The following is a 23,397-nucleotide window of genomic DNA, read 5'->3' on the forward strand; positions in this document are numbered from 1 at the left end:
AAACCAATTAATGTCTGATACACAGCCAGCGAATGCTTGTAAAAATACTTCACCAGGAAAAATAGTGCTGCATCCAAGTATTGGAAAGAACAGCTTATAAATTCTTTTTGTTTCAAAATTCATTCATTCATTATGAATAACCTTGGGGTCCAAGATCATAATTGCAGTCTTGTCTAAAGACCCCTGAGCCTCCTTTACAAACAAAGCAGGAATTTGGATGCTGTTCCTGTGCTCCAGGTGTAATTTGGACCAGCCACTTTAGGGCTGACCTTTTAAAGATACCAGTTTGCTGGGTGACTCTTCTTGGAACATCTCAGAACAAACATCTAAGTAATGAGGCACCTAAACTTAATGACCTTTTGTGAAAATTTGACATTTTACAGCTCCTTATCGCCTTAAGCCAATGGGGAAAAGACAGTTCTATGTAAATCACTATTGCATTTGTCCTGGATAAAAATGGGACCTCTGTGTGTGTACACTACTTTATTAGAACAATCTAAGGTCTTTACAGAAGCAGTCAGTCTCCAGGTGTTGGTCTTCATTGGCCCACAGGTCCCAATCATTCAAAACCAGTTCTTCACCTGAGTTTCCCTTCTAAGGGGATTTTTGAAGCCTACGACAGGAGACTGTGTATGAGTGAGCAGGAAAATTCCCTGTCTTGAAATGGCCCGAACCAAAGTGATCACTGATACGTTTTATCTCAACTTTTTGGCATCACTGAGGAGATTTAGCTAATTGTACTAAAACCTTGTCATCTGTCCATGTTCTTATTTTAGTCTCTGTCTGTATGTTCCCACAGTACTGCCCCTTTCATTGTCTTCTCAGTTGAATAAAAATCCGCAGTTTAAAAGAAGTCCATCACTTATGAAAAAACATTTTACTGGTTCCCTCACACAAGAGGGAAATTGTGAACAGTTTGATTTGTGAAGGCCAAAGAGGTAATTATGTTGATGGGCGCTGAGATGGCATACATGCCAAAGAGTAAGAACAATCCCTTCATGTACTTAGAATTGTGGATATGTTACTGAGATGGTTCTTTGAAGTTGTAGCAGTGATAAGAACTCTTCAAAATAGAAATCTATGGATCAAGGATGTAATAAATGCATGTGTTGGCATTTAGGTCCTGACTGATTAGTCCTGTCTAATCTGATTTCTTATGTGCTTTGTGTTCAATTTTAGGCACCAAAGGAAGAAACAAAGGGGAATTTACAAATCTTCAAGGTGTAGCTGCATCTACAAATGGAAAAATATTAATAGCAGACAGTAACAACCAGTGTGTGCAGGTATGAGGATATGCCACTTCCAGTATTTTTCTTTTTCTCCCTGCCCCCACACCTCTGCCTTCTTTGTAGTCCAGGAAAGACACATTTTGTACAAGTCAAGCAGATACAGAAAATACAGAGGAAGCTCATCTTGTTTGTCGTCCATTATCATTCCATCTTCTTGACCTGCAGCTATGTTTTTCGGATCTACACTATATCTAGTATGTATATCAGAGTTTATTTCCCTTCCTTACGATATTTGACAATGAATGAAGAAAACAAGTGGTGCAATAATCTGGAAAAATGCCTTTTTGTAAATACCATTTTACATTGTAAATTTGTTGCTCCATGTTTCCAAATATAAATCTAAGGCAAGGTGCCACAAATACAATTTCTTAAGCAAATACAAATACAAAAAACCCCATGTAGATGTCATTTTCAAATGGCTTTTAGTCTACTTAATTGACTTTTCTGTCTGTTATCATGATCAAATCTTTTCTGTGGTAGCACCCCTGACACCCATGATTTCTGGGCTTCTGTAACCTGTGTTAAAATCAAGCTGTGTTTTTTCTTTGCTCACCATGTATCTTTTTTACCATTAACAATTTGTAATCACTCTTCAGGCTGTCCATGTGGTAGCAACGAACAAGGCAGCAGTGTGTGGCTTGTTCTTCAGTATGTGAGATTCAGCAAGCTACATGCAGTAAGAACTTGTTTCCAGGCCTTTTCAAAGAGACAGAGTCAAATATTTATCAGCACCCTCACACTTTGTAATTTGCAGCCACTTCAGAGGAACTTCAGTGTCTAATTACCTGGCTTGGGGACACAACCGGTGGACTGAATTTTGCGTGGCTAAAACATCTCTTAGGAAATGGCCTAGTACTTATCCCTAAGTCAAATAATTAAATTTTGAAATTCTCTTTTAGCTTCTATTCCTATCTTTTCTACAGACTTAGTATTTGACTGTGGCTGAGTCACACAGTGCCTCAGTTTCCTCATTTCTAATATGGGAATAACACCACTTCCTTCCAGCTGAGAGGGACATTGTAAAGCTTAATTCACTAATGTTTGTAAAGAACTTTGAGATCACTGAAGAAACAGTGCAATGTAAGTGCAGAGAACTTCTTTATTTTGAAATTAGAGTCCAGGTGGAAGCCTCTTCTTAAATTAGAATCACTTTCACTTTCAAATATGGACCGTGTAAAAGTGCTTCATGTTCCTAACTCTCTTCCTGACTATTGTGTTCATTAGTGACTTGCTAAAATCTAAGCTCCAAGAAATAGATTATGTTATTTTGCAGACTTAATTTTAAAATGAATGTTTTCTGTTACAGATATTTTCCAATGATGGTCAGTTCAAAAGCCGTTTTGGCATACGAGGAAGGTCTCCTGGCCAGCTGCAACGGCCAACAGGAGTGGCTGTGCATCCCAGTGGTGACATCATTATTGCAGATTATGATAACAAATGGGTTAGCATATTCTCATCAGATGGAAAATTTAAGGTATGAGTTACCATGTGAACTCTCCTGAGCTTTCTCCGTCTTACAAAGGAATGCAAAGTAATGGGTTTTTTTGTCAAGAAACTACATAGTTTGGTTGTACCTTAGTCCAAATTCCATTGTTGTGATATGGAAACCCATGACACAGCCACGTTGTAAAATTAATAGGAAGAGGTCACAGCTGTGATGCTAATGTTACACCAAATAGAGACGATATGTTCCATTTTACAGTTCTACATACTAGGTGCTTGGAAGCCTTTCCATAACTTATAGTCAAGGATAGCTAATGTCATCAAGTCTAGTTGGACTAGCTCAACAACCTTCATATCATTAATATTCTGATTATGCAGAAACGTGTGTGCATATATGTATATACACACAGATACACATAAAAACTTATGAGGAGGACATAAGGCTCTTCAGTCACATATGGAGGAGAAAAATAAGGTAGCAGACTGATGATGACTTCCTCTATTTACTCCATACATACCAGCCAGAAAACCTTGAATAACATGAAGACACCAAAACAAAACCAAAGAAAGATGTCACTTAGTTAAGAATCCAAATACTCTGAGTAACCTACGTGTGTTTTAAATAACCATTAAAGTCTTTAATGTGAACTGGCTTGATCTGGACACAGAGCATGGATGGCTTGTTTTCCTTCCTTCTCAAGACATGCTGTAAATCCAGCACTTTGGATGGTGCCAGCTCTGGAGGAAAAAGCCATGGCTCTATATGCTAGCAGCAGGGACACAGGTACTGAAAAAAATTAATTATTAAGGTAGTTCCTGTGACATGGAGCCTAGCTTTGTTTTTAGTCAATATTTTTGTTGGATTGCAAGAGCTGTGTAAAGTTGGCAATGTTTGTGTGGTTAATACAAGTTAGTGCATCGAACTTTATAGTTCTTGGGACTAGACTGATTAAATGAGAGATGAAGCATCAATGGTATAAAATATTTTTAGATTCAATGCAACAGGCTATATTTATGAGAGAAAAATATACAAATGTTTGTAGAAGCGTTTTATACGTGGAGGGCAGGCATAACCACATAGTTGAAGCACAAGACATGGATATCACAGATCTAGCCTGTGGGAATCTGGGCAAAGCCTTGTAATTTCTTGTGTGTTGGCAATGGTAATTCTTACAGAGGCTTTGTCAGATTAAACTGGGCAACGCTGTGCTAAGATACACAGAGAGATAGATAAAGGGATAATGGTGTTTCCCTTCAAAGAACTGTACCTTTGTCATTGTATACGATCTCTGATGCAGGTGGTCCGCCAGTTGTTAGCTCTGTTATCGGGGGCTGTTTTGAACTTTAACTATTTTTGTTGGTGTCCCCTTCTTTCTGTATTTGCTTACACTTACTCTCCCTTAGCAGCATTTTAATAGTCATGTGAGCCAGAAGGCAAATTTCCCCTGGAGCCAGGCCCAGGCATCTCACTGATTACAGCACTGGGCTGACTCACCCCAGCAACCTCCACTGCCAGGCAGAAAAGTGTCACCTTCCTCAGTCACTGGTAGCAACAAAGACAGAGTTCCATTTTCTCAAGGCTGTAAAACTTGCATAATGCAGAGGTGGACAAACCCTAATCTAAGGTTACACAAAAACACGAGTGTCTTAAAATGAAAGGCTGTATTATCCTGTGAATGATAACGCCTCAAATAGGGTCTTAGGAATTGGGGCATCTGTTTCTGGCTATGCCATGGGTCTCACAGGTGACTAGTGATCTTCCATTTCACTTCCCAGTGCTTTATTTTCCTCATCTATAAAAGGCAGATAACAGTGCTGGCTTCCTCTATAAATTACTCTGAAATTCCTTAAGAGAACTGTTATAGAAGACATGTTGCTAGACTGAGGAGAGAATGCATGGTGAAGCAGCAGTATCAGCTTCTGTGGCAGTGGTGGTGTTCAAATCTAGTGAAGGAACTGGAGAACAGATCCAAGAGAATGATTTTTGGCCTCTGAGGAGAGAATTACGTTCTTTCTAGTCTTGAAGGGTTGTATCTAACATAGCTTGTTATCAGCCAAACAGGGCTGCAAGTCAAGATCAAGTTTAGATGAGTGGGCAAACATGAAAGGAAACATTTTATCTGTCAGACTTTATTTTTTCTTGTCTCATTAGAAGAATTAAGAACAGAGCTGCTTGAAGCTGGTTGCATGTTCAGATAGGAATAGTTCTGTGGAGTGTGGTTAAGTGGTCACATTTTAATTAAGACGGTCACGTGAATGATAAATCCATTTATGGTGTGACATTGCAATGTGTGACAAAGCTGTATCTCCGTATTAGGGAAGTTCTCAAACAGAAAAAGATTGTGTGTTGAAAGTCTGTAAATTAATTCCTGACAATCATGAACCTTTCAGACAGCAACAAGATCGGTGGAGTTAAACATAAAGCCCTAACACACCTACTTCTACAGTGGAAAAGTCTTTATAAATTCTTATATAGGCTAGCTGATTTTTTTACCTGTAGGAATATCACACAGTAGAATATTTTCCATCTGGGTAGGGTGACTTTATAAACATATATTTGAAAACCAGTCTAAATTCATAAGAGCCTATAAAGTAAGGGCCATAACGTCCTTGACTGAATTCAATTAAACACATTATTTGTATTAAGGGTTCAGATGATTCATTATACTTTATTCATTTCTAATGGCAGAAAAGTCTGAAAATACTTCCATTCATACACTTAACCGGAATGACTGGGTTTCATAATGTTCTGTTCTAAATAATCAAACCTATAATTCTAAGAAACCTTCTGAAATAAAAATATACAAAGCATATGTTCAGCCAGATCCAGTAATGTGTCATCAGCATATTTTGATCTAAACTGGAAACAGAGATTTTTAGTAAAAAGTACTGCAAACTCTAGCTGGGCATAATTTATTGCTGCCTGCAAATTATATTTTAAATCCTGGCCCAAGAATAGTGATTTTTATTACTCTTCTCAGCACTGAGTGCCCATTAATGTAGTACGTGATTTATTCATGACTTTTTTCCATGTGTATTTATATGGGCAGGAAGGCACTGTACTCATGAGCCTGAGTCATTTTTCCATAGGAATCCTGAAAGATGGTAAGGAGGTGGTGCAATGCACAAGCAGACAAACACATGGGCATCCCAGAGGAAAGAAAGGAATATGATTTAATCACCCCAAAGGAAATAAATCTACTGATTTGCATTTGGTTTATGTTTTTGCTGCTTTGTTGTTATGCAATCCAAATACATTTTGTAGGTCTGCTCATATCTTTCCCCTGGTGAACACAAAGTCATTTTTAATAGTTCTCCCTGGGGATATTTTAGCATGATTTAATTAGGTGGGTTTTGCCTAAATATTTAGCAATTTATAACAGCATATGTACCTGAACATAAACCAGACACATGATCATTGCACGTTGGCTAAGCATAGTCTTGAAGCTTCAGGATTTACTCCCTGGAGTTATCTTTATTTGAGACTGAAAGAGGTTGTGTAGTAATGCTGGTGACTTTGTACCAGACAGCCTCAGGGAACCTAGATGGCTTTATTTTAGGATGGCTCTTATTTCTACCTGCAACCCCACCCATGAGAATGTACTGTGGAACAGGAGCATGGGGCTTGCTAAGGGTAGTTGAGCTCCTTCAGATACTAACATGGTTGTTTGCTTTGAAAACATTAGGGAATTGAGAGAAATGAGTCAGGTAATGGATCTTCTCCATACCCTGTAATCTGTCCCACCTTGATAGTTAGTCACAGACTAACAGAGCTTCAGCTACCCCTCACCACTTGCAGGAGGTAGGGGAGGGGGGCAGAGAAGTCAGAAGTATTGCTTGTTCTAGGTGGTGATCTGTCCTACCCTGCAAAGGGAGTGATGTGAAAAATGGTCTTGTTTCATAAAGACGACAAATATCTCAGTATCTATTTCATTTAAATTCTAAAGGAAACAGGAAATCATGTTCTCTGCCAAAGAGATGGACCTCAGTTTGTAGGATGTGTCTCACAAATTACTACAGGATCTGAAAGTTCTGGGATCCATACTTTCAACACAGCCTGTTTGGTGGATTGCCTGTCCAGCACAGAAAAGAGGCTGGCAGGAGACCAGATTTTTGGAACCAACCTGGATAACTGCTTCCAAATCTGCCCCTCATTTAAAAAAAACAACCAAAACCAGAAAGCAAGTTGCTGCATTCCAACAACAAACCCCCCAAACAATTAGGTCATATTTTTATAACCTTTTTCTAACTGAAAGGTCAAAACTCAACTGATTTTATGTAGATTAAACCAGTTTCTAGAACCTCTGCCTGAAAAAAAGAGCAGAATGGTGAAAAATGTGAAATGGGTTGCAAGGTGATCCTAGAATCTTCTTGGGTATATGCCCAGGTAGGTCATGGGTCCTTTAGAGGCTTTGCCTCAATTTCTGCTTTCTCTGGGCTGTATGGGATGCTGTTGCTTAGATCCCCTTCTTTTTGATCCTACTAAAGAACGCTTCTAACATTTTCTGAGTTATTTTGACAGCTCTCTAGCCATTCCAAATAATTCACTGTGTGTGAAATCCACCTCATCTCCACTGAAGGTTTTTCCATTGATACAATATGGAATATTGTATATAATTCCCCTCCTGTTGCTGATTATGCTGGCAGATGTTTTTGGTAGTCACAAGGCCTATTTACAATTATGGAAATAATTTTATTTACCTAAGGCAGGAGCAAGCTTTGATTTGTTTAGTGTTTCAAAGATTACTTTATTGCTGTTTGGCAGCACGATCCTATCTCCTTTGCAGGTTTCAGCTGACACTTCATGTGTCTAAGCAGTGAATGAAGCAATCCCACGTGGATCTGGTGGAAGATATAGAGGTTAGCCTGAGCTTTAGCTCTGCTCAAATTCTTTCCAAGAGCACTCAGAAGCTGCACAGTGTCTCATTCACCCAAGAAAGGCAACACAGGACATCATAGCCTACATCCCACCCAGCTCTGATGCTCCAAGTATAAGCTCTGACTGCCTTGATGTAGCAGGCAGTGGTAAAGGCATGTTTCCCCGTCCATAACCAGATGGTCACTGGACTCAGAAATATCATGCAGTAGGAGGCAGAAGTCCTTTATGCCTGTCTGCCTATCCTGCTGGTACACTAGTGCTGGCTATACAGCCATTTGTGATGGTTCCTGACAGATGCTGTAATTTATCAAGACACACAAATCTGATGATTTCGTTTCTCATGAGTTGTATATTTGGACTCAGTTGCTGAGGTGGCAGATTTTCCACTCTATAAAGGACATACAGAAAGCAGTCTTTTTTCAGCTGACGAACAAAATTATGAAGTACACAATAAGAGCTGATAAAAACAATCACTCACCAATGAGAAACTTTTGATGACAAAAATGTCTCTCCAACCCGCTGTCTGCCTGTAATACAGTCTGAACTGTACTAACTTACTTCTATCATGCCAATGTATTTTCCTGTTTTGTGTTTTCCCTTTTAGGCCAAAATTGGGTCTGGAAAGCTCATGGGCCCTAAAGGTGTTTCTGTGGATCGTAATGGACACATCATTGTAGTGGACAATAAAGCATGCTGTGTCTTCATCTTCCAGCCAAACGGGAAAATAGTCACCAGGTTCGGTAGTCGAGGAAATGGTGACAAGCAGTTTGCAGGTACACTTGATGGTAATATGTAAATCCCCTCTTCTTGCCTCTTCTGCTCACATTTGCATGATGTTTGAGCATGTTGAAGACGCTACATCCTACTCGTTTTTCCTGTGGGGGAAAGGTTCTACTAAACGTACAGCTCCTGTTCACTTCACCCTTTGTTTAATTGGTCAGGAAGACTGCAACATCTGTTCTGCAAATGTAGCTGTAACCAGATTGTTTTATCTACCTCTCTGTGCCTGGAAGCATTTCAGATCAGTGACCCAAGACTGATCTTAACTAGCATTTTATAAATGCTTTGTAATGCCCACACTCTGCTGTTCACCATAATCAACTCAAACACCTGCTTTGTGTTTTCAGTGATCAGATACACATTAACCAATGCCCTAGGTGGTATCTTCCCATTAGAAAATGAGTGTAATGGGATAGTGTTAAGACTGAGATCAGGAAGACGTAGTTAGGCAAATGGAAAATGCCCATTTGAGGAAATTGCCACTTACATTCAACTGACTGCTTGCACATGGTGTCTTTCAATTAGAACATGCAATTAAGTTTAAAAAAACCCAAACTGATATATTTTGAGTGCATAGCTGTCCTTTCAAAATTTGAAATGAAGATGCCAAATTACATATGCAGGTCATTTTGCAGGTGTTGGGTCACTCTGAATAAGTAGTTATAGATAGGCCTGATGTTCTGACTGGTTCACAGCGTAAGAGAGAAATACCATCAATGGTGTAACTGCTTTCATCTGACTTGAGATCTCTTGCAATGTCTTATAGCACAAGTGCCATATATATAACTTATAAGAGCTTTGGGTCTAACACAGCTAAGTGTCACCAACATTTTCTGGGTATGTCCAATTTCTTTAATTTATAAAAATTTATAAGAATACCTCCTGAAAATAAGTGTGCAAATACTCTGTAACAGTGCGTTTGAGAAATGTATCACCTTTTCTTGGTGGTAGGCTACATAAAACAGGTGAATTGTCATTACTTGAGTGTTTTCAGTGTAAAGGTTTTCACTCTTTTTGTAGTTTACACTGATGTACTGTGAAAATTAAACTGAGTTCTGATCTGTTTAATAACTCAAAATAGGACCAAGTATTTTGATTCACATACTTGCCTGTTTCCAAGCTACCATTTCTTTTTATTCAAGTTTGCGCACATAGTTCAATACACAGAATAAAGCAAAAAATACACTTTTTTCCCTGTGTTCTTCTAAGTAACTTTTGTATCTATCCTAAAACTTGGTTGCTCAAATGCTTGTAAGAAGTGAGCACACAAAGCAGAGACACTTTCAATTAAGACTTTACATTAACTTTTTTGAGAACTATATCAGTGTATACACAACTTTATGCCTAAGCACTACACATTTTGTCTTGTTAATAAGCACATAAATATCTACATGGTCATCTGTATATGAGAGAAGAAGGAATGAACAATGCTTATTGATAACAGTGACAACTGGTTGAAAAAGAAATTCTTCGTGTTTACAAAAAGGCATGCTGAGCTTTTTAAAACATGAAACAAAATTACTCTTAATTTGAAATTGATATTCCCAGTTTGACAATTATTGCTCAGAAGCCAAATATAATATTCTGGCAGGCTGAATATTTTTTTTTATTTAAGCAAACTTTTTTATTTAGTGGTATTATTTTTATTATTTGTTTTTCTTCCTCTGCATTGCAGGTCCTCATTTTGCAGCTGTAAACAGCAACAATGAAATTATCGTTACGGATTTTCATAACCATTCTGTCAAGGTACTGTCAATTAATGGCAACTTGGAAAGCTTTTTATTTCGTCATGGTACTTTCTTAGGGAAAATAAAGTATTGTTAAAAACAAAGAGATCACACTCTGTATGTATGAGGTCTGATATAAAGACTGCACATTCAGAGACCTTTGCATGCACTACATTGCTTAATGGAGATATAATCCGTTGCCTTTGGGGCCACTATAATGTTCTCTGATTCAGTTGCTTAAACATAAGTTGTACCTGAGATAAATAATATCAACTTAGTTATTTTTGTTAGCTCTCTGCCAAACCTGTTATTTACCCTACGTTCTTTCCTATTTTAAGTAAGTCTGGTAACTGCTTTTGAATTTCCCAGTAAAAGCTTCCCACATTTCTAGTTGAATAAAATTATAACAAAGTAAAGATACCTGACAATCTTTAATTCCATACCTGTAAGCTTTAAGATTACTGGATCCATTTACAACCTGATACTCTTAACAACTGGGTAACACAGACCATCGGTTTTCACCCAGTACCTCCTGCACTGGGCAGAACTGGCCACTAGTCCTTACACCTATGGGACGTCCTGATTCGTGGCCTGTTAAACAGTCATGGTAAGATAGGGTGGTATATTTGTTTGTCCCAATAATAAACCAAAACAAGGATACATGTTGAGATGTCATGTGGTGGAAAATGTATATGAAGGAGCTACAGGCCATTTCAGAAATTACTCACCTACGCTTGTTTGTTTTCAGGCTGTGACATTCCTTTTCAGTCACTTTCTACACTCTTTTTCCTTGCCTCAACACGCAGCAGCAGCAGCAGCAGGAGGACACGGGCAGCAGAATGCTGTCCTACCCGGGTTCTCAGGCCACGTGTGCCGGTCCCACACACCGGTGAAATCCGTGGGATTTTACCTAATGGCTGCCTGTTCTGATTGAACACAAAGATGAACCCTCAGTCCAGTTCTTCAGTGTTCATAATTGCAATGATGAATCTTATATATTCACCTGAAATAGGCAATCACTGTCTAAGCATAGACACCCTCATGTCCTGAGCAGTGCTGAATCATCTAGTTTTTGAATGACGACCTTGCTCTTGTATCCTTTTGGAATTAGAAAGGAAGTGGCAACTCATGTGGTTTGGATTACAACAAAGAAACCAAGACTGCTCTAGGAGCCCTAAAGCAGATTGTTTACGTGGTTTAGCAGCAGGAGGCCTATGAATCCATAAATTACCCTTCTACCAGCAGGATTTACCGTGGTAACAAGAATGCCTGGAGAGAGTTAACAAGGGCAAACTAAAATGAAAAAAAGCAAGTGAAGAGATGTAAGAAGTGTGGCATCTTAACAAATTTATAATTATTGCGTTCCTAATGAGAACAGAGCGTTCCCGTCTGTCTCTGGTGTGACTCAATGGGATAAAAATGTTACTTGTTACAACTTGGTACTAACTGGAAAACATTCTTATATTTGTAGCGTTCTCTAAATTGGTACAGATAATTGTTGACACTCTGGAGAGTAATTTATAATCTGGGTGATGCTGTTATCTGTTGTTAGATGGTGGGGAAAAGAGCAGAGAGTACATTTCATTTTAAATAACAAATACATTTATAAATAAATAAATTTCACTCTTACAGGTCCCAAAGCCTCTTCCTGCCACCAGTGTCTTGAATGAAACATCCTCACTCGGCAACATTATCCTTCCTCCCCCATTAACCTTCAAGCGTGTTCCTTCCTGCAGGCATCTTCTATGGAAAATCCTACTCAATGTAATCTTCTCTCTAATTCAGTCACTCGCCATCCCCAGTTTAACCCAGGGAGAGAGCAATACATCTTTGCCTGGTTTTTTTATTAGTTGACTTTTTCTACATTCTTTAATCATCTGACGCACCAACCTGGTACTTCATTAATTTTCTCCCCCAAATGCTTTCTCTCTGTTCACTGTGAGTGATGATTTCCTCACATCTTCCCCTTCTTAGCACTTCAGTGTGCACTTGGCACTCGTCAGGTCTTTGCATTTTCTTGTGCAAGCCACAGCTGGTCTCTAAGAACGCTGTTGGACCTTGTGGCACAGCTGGGCCTGGGTCCAAGATGGACCAAAATAAATAGAGATGGCTATGGTAATATGTAAATTACACATCCTCTATCTCACTTGGTTCCATTGGTGCATCCAGGTCACTGACAGAATAGTCATTGACTGGTTCCATCTTTCTGCTATCTAAACCTGTTAACATCACAGAGAATTCAGTTGCTGAACTGTCTATACAGAGAGCAGCGTGCCATGATTCTCAATATGTGTTAAGATTATGAAAGTCAGGGAAGAGTGTATCTGCTCAGTTGTGTTTCTGTAGGACTGACTCCCAGTGCTGTATCTGCACTCAGCTCTTCTTGAAAGATGCACAAGCTGCAGAAGGGTTCCTGGGGGCCTCCACCTCTGTGTCTGAGCTGTGTGTGTGTGTATGTGTGTGTGTGTAGTAGATTACTAATATTTGATACGATGCCATATTCAGGTTTTTGTTTTAACCCATACAGGTATTTAACCAGGAGGGAGAATTCATACTGAAGTTTGGATCAAATGGAGAAGGAAATGGACAATTTAATGCACCAACTGGAGTAGCTGTAGATTCTAATGGAAATATTATCGTAGCAGATTGGGGAAACAGCCGAATACAGGTAGAAATGTCTGTATTTCAAAGGTGCTTGATTAGGAAAACTAATGGATTGATAACTGGCCATTGAAGTCTTCAGACTTCCCAAGAAACAGGATAGCAGCATTGGAAGTGATGTGGTTTCTAACACAACCTTTTATATGCCTCATTGCTGGTCTGTCCAGTTTTAGAACTGGTGGTGTCAGATCGTGGACTCTCCAGTGTGACTGCTAGCAACTCTGATGGTTACTGTGACCAAGGCTTTTGTCTCCAAGTAGTTCCCCAAAAGCTATTTGATGACTAAGGAGACTTGCAAGCATTGCTGAGATGATAGTAATTTATAATCACCAACAGAAGATTAGAGACATGGTGGAAAATACGAAAAAGCAAATGATCTGTATAGACCCTGAGGCAAATGCAGCAGATTTTTATCATCTTTTTTTAACTGTTGAGAAAATATTCTGCTTTTAAGTTATGAGAGTTGCACTCTTTTTATCTTTCAAGTGCTAATCACAAAGGCTTCTTATTTGCCAAAGAACATCTATTAAATAACTAAGTGTATGTATTATTTTCACTGAATATAAAGATGAGGGAGCCGCTTATGAGTTGTTCTCAGGAAGCACTGTCAACAGTGTAAACAAATTCCTGGTTTTCTATGTGTGGGAACCTAAGAGTCATGCTAGCCACAACAGTAATATTTGTTAGGAAAACAAGGTGTTGGTTGAGTTCCTGACTGAGTTTGATTTATTGTAGTTGGCTATTTTTAGAACAAGGAACAGTCGAGTGCTCTTTTTATTATAATTTCATTGCATGTTTAATTCTTGCCAAAGATTCTGGCAGCTTTAATTAGTTCTTTTTAATAAGAAAATACATTTGTATATAAACTTGTATATTACGAGAATAACAGATAAGATTCTGCCCTTGTTTATTTTAGTGTATGTCAGCCGTTTCAGAAATGAGAAGTATAATGGTATAATTGAGAGCAGACTTGTGTCCGCTATTTTTCTTTTTTATTCATAACATTTATTCTGTGCTTTCTCACCCTCAAAGGTTTTTGATGGAAGTGGATCATTTTTATCCTACATTAACACCTCTGCTGACCCACTTTATGGTCCCCAAGGTCTGGCCCTTACTTCAGATGGCCATGTTGTAGTTGCAGACTCTGGAAATCACTGCTTCAAGGTCTATCGATACTTACAGTAGCAATGAGCTCTGGAGCTGGATAATCGTCCACCCTTAAGAAAAGACTGGTCCTAGAGATCCAATGCAGGATATCTCCTACTTTGAGTTCATTTTTAATAATGAAGGAGTCTCTTACGGACTTCTCGTGTTAATTTCCAAACTTACCTTGTTTACATAGGACTTGCACCTCTTACGTTTCTCACTGAACTTTTTGTTGTAAGGGTTAATACACAAAAACCTCTTTAACTGAATTAATAAAGACAATGTGATATTAAATGCAAACTGCAACTTATGGAACTGGAATTAACTAATCAGGCAAAAATGAGAAAAATTTGGGAAAAGTCCCCAAAGCTTTTTGAAGACTGCGAAGGGTAGCTCCTGCTCAGAGCTTCCAAATTTGAAGAAGTATCATTGTTATGCATTATTTAACCCAGAGGTGATCCTGGGAATCTTCTAGATCTCATTATCATGGTAGGTATTACACTTTTAACATTCTTCAGTCTTACTATCTATAACAAGTAGGTCCTTTTAGTATAAGGTTAAGTCTCACAAAATCCGTCTAGCTCTAACCGTCAGACCTAACACAGCTCAACGTTTAGCACTATGAGAATCAATGCAAATTCCCTACCCATGTGGGATTAATGAAGGATTGTTTCATGTGCTTGTTTTTCACTCTTCCTCTTGCTCAATGTGCTGGAAGGACTTTGCAGAGACCTGACATTTCTAAAGCTCTGGAAAAACTTAATTGTAGTGATACATTAATGAGAGCTGAATTTCTGTATAACGACAGACCTTTTGACACCAAACTAGTTCATTAGGATCAGGGTTATTACAATGTCAACTCAATTAACCTCATGTGTGCCACTCTTTCATATGTGTTCATTGCCATGTTTCCTTAAGGCAACTCATTGTATTAACCAATAAAATAAAATGCAGCATCACACAGGACAGAAAGCCAGAGAGGTACCCCTATGGAGGACCTACATTATACAACCAAAGGAACTGTGGTAAACAGAGGTTGTATAGGAAAGCCAAGGGTTACCAAAGCTATTTGTTTTTACATGAGAAAAAAATACGTTACAAATAAGAATGAATTTGAACCAATTCCTGAAGTCCTTCATCAAAGGGAATTTTGTTAGAGGACAAAATAAGGACTGTGAGATTTGTTCCGATTTGTTTGTGTGTATGTATGTATGCCTGATTGCCACAAAAATAAAAAAGGTAAATGTACGTTATTTCAGCAAACTGGAACATATGTATGCCATTTGACAATGGCAGTACTCTGAAAAATGTCCCTCCTTCTTCCTGCTGGATCTCTCTACTGTGTTCTTTGTTGAAATATTAATTTAATTGGAAATGCTTACAATCATATGACTTGGTTCTGTTTTTAATGTTGTTTTTTTTAAGCGTGAACTCGTCCTTTTTAAAGTAGCATTGGCTTTATTCTTATTTCTAAATCCAGTGGTCAAAGGATGAATTGCTACCATAGCCTAATATAGATAGAGTAGTGCTCACTCTTAAACCTCATTTGAGGAGCTGGTGAGCTTGCTGCCAATGCCTACAATAGCCTGGGAAGTACTGTCTTTTCTCATTTTTAGGGCCTTGAAACAAAAGGGCATTGGGTCAGGAACAGGGGAGTATCTTAAGCATGTTTGCAAAATTGAAAGAAATCTTTGTTAAATTACTTGTTATAAGTATTTGTCTTATTTCTGAAAGGTTGTTGTTTCAATGACTTTGAGAAAAACTAATGGGTTTTTTGTAAAGATGCATTTGACTTGTAAAAATGCAGACCCCAAAACTCTTAAATGTGGAGTTTGTCTGTTTTTTAATTACTGTTTCTTAAAGATGTTTCCTCTTCTTTCCCTTGTTTATTTTTTGCACATAGAGCCAATTTACAAATTCTCGTGCAAAGAAAAGTTTGCTTATTTCATTTGAATAAATATTTTGTGTATAAGGCTTAAGGTTTGGACTATATAATGCAGCTAAGAAACTGGTGGTAACATTTTTGAGATTATAAAAATCAAGTCTGTCATTACCAAGAGAACAAAATATCCTCTGCTTGAACCGAGTTTGTCCTAAAATTCAGAATCTCAGTCATTACACAATAAACTGTCCTATCAAAATTTAACAAAGTTGTAGACCAAATTTTCTGATGATCAAGTAATTTCCTCTAAGTGTCCTTATACGCAACCTTCTGGCAAACAAACAATTTCTGACATTGGAATGCCCTTAAATGGCTAATTTATCAATGAAGAAAAGGTATGTAGCATTTTAACTGTATTTATTAAGAAGAAAAAGAGGTTGCCTGGGTTATTTGAGATAAAAACATAAAAAGAAAATGAGAAATGTGCTGTTGCTGTCAGTTATGGATACTATTAATCCAATCTAGTTCCAAATTTGGATTTTTATAATAACATTTTGCTAAATTTGCATGGTTTCCACTCAGGAAACATTGCCAAATCCTCTGTTGCCAGGATCTCTGAGAACCACAGAAATCAGACCCTAACCTATATATCAAAACATATACTTAAGACTGTACTATTCCATGTACACACTTTTCTTCAAAAGATTTTCAGTCCCTTTGACTCAGCATTGTTTACCAGGATTTTATATAACCTATGTCAGCCCAGTGCATCCTGATGAAATACAGAATTCTGCACACAACCCCCTTAGAACCCACCTAACAGCTATTAGGGGTGGTGTGGATTTTTTCTTAAGATTGAATAGTCTTTTGGGTTTTCAGACATTATTGAGGTTTCAGACATTATCACCAAAGCAGCACTTACTGCACATGAAAAATGTCACTAATTTGGAGTTCCTTCTGATAGCTAATGCTGCCAGCTACAATTTCAAATTCAGTGGCATAGGGCGTTCTCTTCCAAGGCCTGACCTTATCCGCCTGGCACTGGGAAACTGAGAAACACATTGCTTTTACGGTGTGCTTCTGAGGCCAATTTGGCTAAAATGCTTGGCTTACAAACCTTACAAAGAGCAACCAAAGCAGAAATTCTGTTCTAAAAAGCTGGCAGATTCTTTTCTCATCCAATTAAGTGAACGTCAAAATTGCACTACTTGATTTGCTGAGTTGTTAGCATTTATTAAAGGCTTTATAGGCATTCTGCTGCCAGATTTCAGGTATAACCAAATGTTCCCTTGACTTCCCTGGAATGCTAATTGACTAGCAGCACAGCATGAATGGTGAAAGTATGTGCTTCATTTAACTAATCTTCAACTCAAAAGTAATCTCAAAAGGTTATCAGATCTTGTGTAATTTGGAGCATTTTAGGACAAACTAGCCAACTATATTTTCATTGTTTTGTGAATAGAATAAAAGGATATGTTCAGATAAATCCAATATAAACAGTAGGGGATTTTTACATAGGCTAAACCAGCAGCAAGGTAGCTGAAAAAGAAAAGGAAAATGGTTTAGGCAAGCATTTGCCTAATGTAGATGGAGAGTTATTTATTAGTAAATGCTCTTTTGTTCTGTAAAAGCTAGAGGGCTTTTGATTTTATGTCGATATTTTTTATAACTAAGGATCTAGTGTTGCCATAATGAGAACTACAAGTGCCCAATATGTTGTGTTTGCTATAAAGAAATGACTTTCGGTTGTGGGTGACAGCTCGTTATGAAATCATGATGTACATTGAAAATTTTCTTTAAGAATTGTGAGCAGTGATTGTTTTGGCCTGTTTGTGGAGAGTGCGCGAAAGGTATTTGTGCTACGGAGTGGGAAGATTCCTAACGGGTTTTGTTATTTCCGATGAATGTACAGCACTTCAGTTGATGTTTGTGAGCAACACGGCCTTAACCCTGACACTTTTGCTTTGGCTTTATGACACGGGAATGTTCCCTAAGCTGCATAGTGATTGGCAGTAGCCCCTGTTAGAAATCTCTACCAGTTGATATGCTGCAGCTTTCCAATTCTAGGAGTGAGTCTGTCTTTTTTCTTGATTTTTTAAAAAAGTTTTTGTACATTCCATCTTTGTATGTCAATCTTGTATGTTTTGTGTACATGTAAGCCTTGCACTCTCTTGACACTCATAATGAAATATTCTTCTCACTTGGGGTTTTTTTGTTGTTGGTTTGTTTTTGGTTTTTTTTTAAATCCCTGTGAGGCTAAATACAAACTTTGTCTCCTTAAGGTCAAGGATGAAAGATGCGCATCAAAGTGTTTGTGTGTGTGTGTAGTTTTAGCTTCCTGTGTGCCACGGTATTCTTGATGCTTTAGCCGATGATTAAAAAAAAAATTACTCTGTCTTGGAAATGTAGGAAAACCAGAGTCAAATGTGTACCTTTACCACGCACAAAAATTTCAAATAATAAAAATAAAGCTTGTTTCCTCTTATTTTCATGATTGAGGATTTATTTTTCATATGTCTCATACACACTGTCCCTAAAAATAGCCCCATAATGCAGGAAGATGGGCAATTTTTTCTAAAAGGAACCCCTGACACCACAGGACACAAGCCAAGAACACTGTGTTGGTTTCAAGGGTGTTTAGCGTTTATGGAGACACAGAGGAAAGAGGGAGTTGGGTCCTTCTTGGGAAGAAGGTGGGAACTGGAGCTTCCTTGTCTTCTCCCTTCCTTCTTCAGTTCAGTCATCAGAATTAATATTGTCATTGGTGGCAGTAAGATTATCAGTAGTAAGCTTTTTCATTTGTATCATGGAAGTACATAGTACCTTTCAGCTATGCTGTGCTACAACCTTTCAAGGCTCTGCTGCAGAAAACCAAATATAAATTCTTGTAGAAGAACAGAAAATTTGCCTTAGGAGTTCAATCTGACTCCTTTCATGTAACAACAATTTTTCATCTTATGTTAACTTTTTGTTTAGATAGTAAATATGTCGTCTTGGTCACTGGTAAACTCTCCAAAGCTGAATCCTTTGAGAACCCAGTGTGATTGGGAACTCGCTCACAAAGTATGAGAGAATCTTCAAACGCATCATTTGGTTTGGAAGCAATCTCACTGGGGGGACTAGAGAGGTCAGACTGGTGATGTGTGTTTGCTTGCCAGCAGGACACTCAGAAATGAGACAGCTGAATTACTGAGCAGCTACCCTTTTTTCATGGATCTTTCCCCCAAACCCTCTAAAGGAATCAAAAGACTTTCTTTGTCTGCCAGCTAAAAAAACTGCACAGCTTGAAGCAGAGCAGTGATGGTTTGACATTCAGAGTTGCAGAGCACCCGTTCCTTCCCATGCACAAAAGACCATGAGGAATGGAGGAAACGGCACAGGATATCCTGGAAGACAGGCTGAGTAGGCAAGACTCTTGTTGCATTCCCAATCTTTTCTCACTGATGGGCTAGAAATTTTTTCTGTCCCCTGGATTATTACAGCAGAGGCTCTCCACCACTGAGCAAAATCAGACAGACAGGCAGGCAGGACATTGAGACTGGGGAACACTGCCCTTTACCAGGAAAACTCTGCAATAAATGGCCAACTTCCCCTTTGGCCCTCCCGTGGTACTTGTTTGAATACTGACTCAAATGCTGCAGCAGGATCTTTTAGAAGTTCTGTAAACCAGAACACAGAGCTCAGTCTCACCAATGAGAAACAACGCCAGGGAGAGTAAGGCCAAAATAACAAAGAGTGCATGTATTTTGGGCACCCATCCTGAGATAAGCAGGATCTCTCTCTTTAGAGTGCTAACCACTCACATATCATTCAATGTTCAAAAGTGTTTCATTTTTCCTTAGGCTGAAGTTCTCTCTCACATCCAGCTGTGCTGCTCTGCAGTTAACCATCCCCATAGTTTTGCTGACAATCCATGTGAATCCTCCCTAATTTGCAGCGGACAAAACTACCTCGGTGAACTGGAACAGTCAATGTAATTTCTGTGGAGAGATGTTCTCTCCAGGCCCCAGCTGTGCTGGTGGAAGAGATACCCGCCTCTTGCTGCTCATTGCTACCTCCAGTTGAAGGCTGCTGACCCTCAGATCTGTTGGCTGAGCTTGTTCTTTTAGTGAAATGCCTAGTTATGAAAAAATGTATTAGGATTTTATTAGTAGTAAATTAGTATTTAAGCTCCTCACCTCAATGAGTTGGTAAGCGCTTACTTCAGCAGCTCTGCTAGCAAAGCTGTGGAAGCAGTAAGTTTTGGAGGAGGGCCAGCTAGCATTTCTCACTGGGTTAGATGCTTGTAGGGAGAATGTCTGCTTACAGTCCAAACACTCATCCGAGGCTGCAATGAGGCACCAAATGCTGCAGAGACTGGCCTGTGTGGGTTACTCATGGATGACATTGCTTCCTGATACCCGGCCACATCCCACCGCAGACTGCTTGGACCTCGGAGGAGCTGGTATCGCCTCCCATGGGTGAGCATCTCCTAGAGCTCTCCTTGTCCTCCATCCTCAAGCTCTACTGAAGCACCTTTTTGCTGTCAGTCATACAGATGTTGTGGGAGGTAGCCGCAGGACTCAGAAGGTTTGCTATTACTTTTCTGGAAATAAATTCATCTGCTATTCAACTTGAATTCTTCCCTTCTGATGAAAAAATAGCGCATGTAATTAAAGACTGCACTATGGTATGTATATACGAAAGGAACAAAATTAAAGTAGGACAGACAATTTTCATTCTCCTACTTCCTAACATTCCTGCCTGCCATTGCCACTTTAATGTCCTTTCAAAACAGAGTTCATGAATGTAATTCAATTACAGATTTGTAAGAGGAAAATGAAGGAGGGTACAAATTTAACCTTGTCTAAGCATAATTTAACACTGACAAAGCAATGTATTTTCTCTGCCTCAGGAACAGCAAAAAACTATTTTGGCTGGTACTGAAAAACCTTGGTCAGACACCTAGCATAGAAAATTTCAGTCCAAACTGCTAAAGATTAAGAAAATCACAGGAAAATGAGAACAGCCTTCTAATCGAAAGGCACAGTTATGAGTCCCCCTTCCACAGTATTTCCATCCATTGTCTTGTTTTTGTATTAGTAGTATATGAATAGCAGTTTTGTGAAGTATCACATTTAGACATTCTGAAGCCCATTAAAAATGTCAGACCTTTATGTATTTTAGGAGTCATTCATTCCACTTTATCCAGTAATGGAAAACTACCCTCCTGTGACAAAGCAGGAGAGACTCCTGTGTATTCTCCCTCTGTTTGGGACCTCTTCCACCCAATGATCATTCAAGCTAGTTAGTTTTGATCTGGTGCTGCAAAATTTGGGAGGTGTTAAGGAACCTCTTATTACAGAGTAAATCGGGCCTAGTGATTTGGCCATGAAAGGGCTTCAGGGCCGCCAGCGCACTCGGGGCAGCTGAGCCTGGCCATCTCCAGGAGGCATGGGTGGAGAAAACCTGCTGAGCCTCCTGCCCCACTATCGCCCAAGAGCATGACCTAACGTTTCGGAGGCAGATGTGCTGGGCTTGTTTGGTTGCTGTGATCACGTTCGACTGCTGAAACCAGGAATGCCTTCCAGGTGTGTGCTCTGGCCATGTGCTGGCTCCATCCAGGGAGTGAGACCTGGGTGTTTGCTGCCAAGTCTCCTTCCAGGTGTGACGGGGAGACGGGAGCAATGCTGCCTCATTGAGCGTGCTGAACAGAAGCCCCAAGGTATGTGCCCCAGGCTCGCTTCAGAGCGAGTGTCCCTCTGAACCCCTTCCTCCCTCTCCTCCTCCTCTTCTCCCAGCAGCACGTTCAGCTCTGACACCCACTCTGCTGCTCACATGTGTCGCTTGGAGAAAACCCATGCCACAACAGGTGCTTTGCAAATGTCGTAGCAACTGTTTGCTTGGCAGTGGTAAAAAAAAGGAGTGGAGCTTGGTTTTATTTCAGGCTGTGAAGGAGCAGGAAGGGGCCCGCGTCCTGGGGGAGAGGAGGTCACGGTGACGGGAGGGAAACAACTGTCACGGGGAGTGTGGGGACATACTCACTGTGAGGGCTGGCCAAAGGAAGGGAAAAGCCGGGGGACGGAATATGAGCCCTCACAGCAGATGAGGAGGTGTGCCAACAGATTTCGTCGCAGGTTAGCAAGTTGAAAATGTGATGCACAAGGAAGCATGAGAGAACAAGAAGCGTGTTTTGTATGAATATTAAGCTTCATATTAATAACGTCCTTTCTAACTTGCATTTTTTAGTAATACACTGGTGCACACGAGGAACAGGATCATGGCCAGGTCTGCGTGGAAGAGAACCTCAGGTTTCAGGAAAAGGGGCACCTTGCAAAGACGATGGAAAATATTCATGGAGACTGCCTGAACATTTCAGTCTGCGTGTTTTCGTTTGCTTGAATTTAAACTCCAGAATTAGCATGGCAGGTACAAACCCAATGCTGTTGAACTGCGAAGCAATTTCCCAGAACTGCTGTAGCTGAAGGTAGGTAATTTACAGCACAAATAATAATTAAAATGAACTGTAAGTAATTAAAGTCTCTAGAACAGTCATCACAATGAGCAACTGCTTCAAGCAAGACCAGATGTGCCCAGGTCCTTTGCTTCCATGGGCAGAGAGGGCTTTATTTCCCCACGTCCTGTTGCTCCTGTAACGGGCTAGTCGTACAACACACGTCGCTTCAGGCCACCGTTAATGCGTTTGTGTTTTACCTTTGCTGCTGGGCCTTGGAGAAAAAAGTATATGCAGTGCGCACACCAGGCAGCGCTGGCATGGAGGCCCAGTGCCTCATCTCAGAGGTGCAGCTACCTGGCAGTATAAAGCACGTATCCCACAGATTTTCAAACCCACAGCTGTAGACAGAGATTCAGAAACAAGCATTTTCCCCCTGATGATTAGAGCCAACGGTGGCAGGATTTTAAATATTTTAAAACCTTTTTGTCAATTTTTATTAATTTCAATAATACAGCAAATATAGATTGAAGATACGGCAATGACATCTGTCCAGAAAATTGGACTTTCTACACAAAATATAAAATGGGTAGGTATCGAGAAACATGCAGACAAAATGAGAACTTGAGACGATTTTGCTCTAAAGCCTGGGCAGTGCTGAATGCAAGACGTAGGTATGGCCCCTACATCTTAACACATCCTCTGTAACGTGTACAACGTCTAACTCCTAGGTAGCTGGTGACAGAAGCTGAGTTTTGCTTCCTAGCTTCACCTGTCTACGAGTACCTATGATACGTGTTTTAAAAAACAAAACAAAACAACCCCCCCCCCAAAACCCCAAACCAAACAGGGTATTGCAATACATGAGAGAGAAGGGATAACCTGCTTTCTGGTATGGCAAGAGCGCTTTATAAAAACGCACGAGGTATAAAAACCAGACTCTAACTTCAGGCATCTCTCTTCCTCCTTGATTTTATTCTACGCCGCAGGCCGGCCAGCTCCGCTTCCCCACCGCCCGGGCCAGGGCAGGCAGCGGGCCGGGCCGGGCCGCGCCGGGCGCAGCACGGCCCCTCCCCACCGCCTCAGCCGGGGGAAGGCGCCCCGGCGCCCGGCCGGCGGCTCCGCGCAGCCCGCCGGGGGTTGCGAGTGCGGGCGGG

General features: G+C 39.9%; 1 protein-coding gene across 18 annotated transcripts in view; it reads left to right on the top strand.

The window, feature by feature from the left end:
* Positions 1 to 18,289, top strand: part of TRIM2 (tripartite motif containing 2) — a 118,158-nt gene extending 99,869 nt beyond the window's left edge. For 17 of the 18 annotated variants that reach the window (XM_052777504.1, XM_052777539.1, XM_052777484.1 and 14 more), the window contains 6 exons: positions 1,180 to 1,283; positions 2,596 to 2,763; positions 8,216 to 8,396; positions 10,067 to 10,137; positions 12,646 to 12,786; positions 13,812 to 18,289. In XM_052777504.1, coding sequence (XP_052633464.1) covers positions 1,180 to 1,283; positions 2,596 to 2,763; positions 8,216 to 8,396; positions 10,067 to 10,137; positions 12,646 to 12,786; positions 13,812 to 13,964 — 818 coding nt within the window. In that variant the 3' untranslated portion in view covers positions 13,965 to 18,289. The remainder of the gene's footprint in view (positions 1 to 1,179; positions 1,284 to 2,595; positions 2,764 to 8,215; positions 8,397 to 10,066; positions 10,138 to 12,645; positions 12,787 to 13,811) is intronic. The other variant, XM_052777574.1, reaches the window with a different exon arrangement.
* Positions 18,290 to 23,397: the final 5,108 nt, after the last annotated feature.

This window comes from Harpia harpyja, chromosome 2, assembly GCF_026419915.1.
Source record: "Harpia harpyja isolate bHarHar1 chromosome 2, bHarHar1 primary haplotype, whole genome shotgun sequence".
Classification (NCBI taxonomy): Eukaryota; Metazoa; Chordata; class Aves; order Accipitriformes; family Accipitridae; genus Harpia; species Harpia harpyja.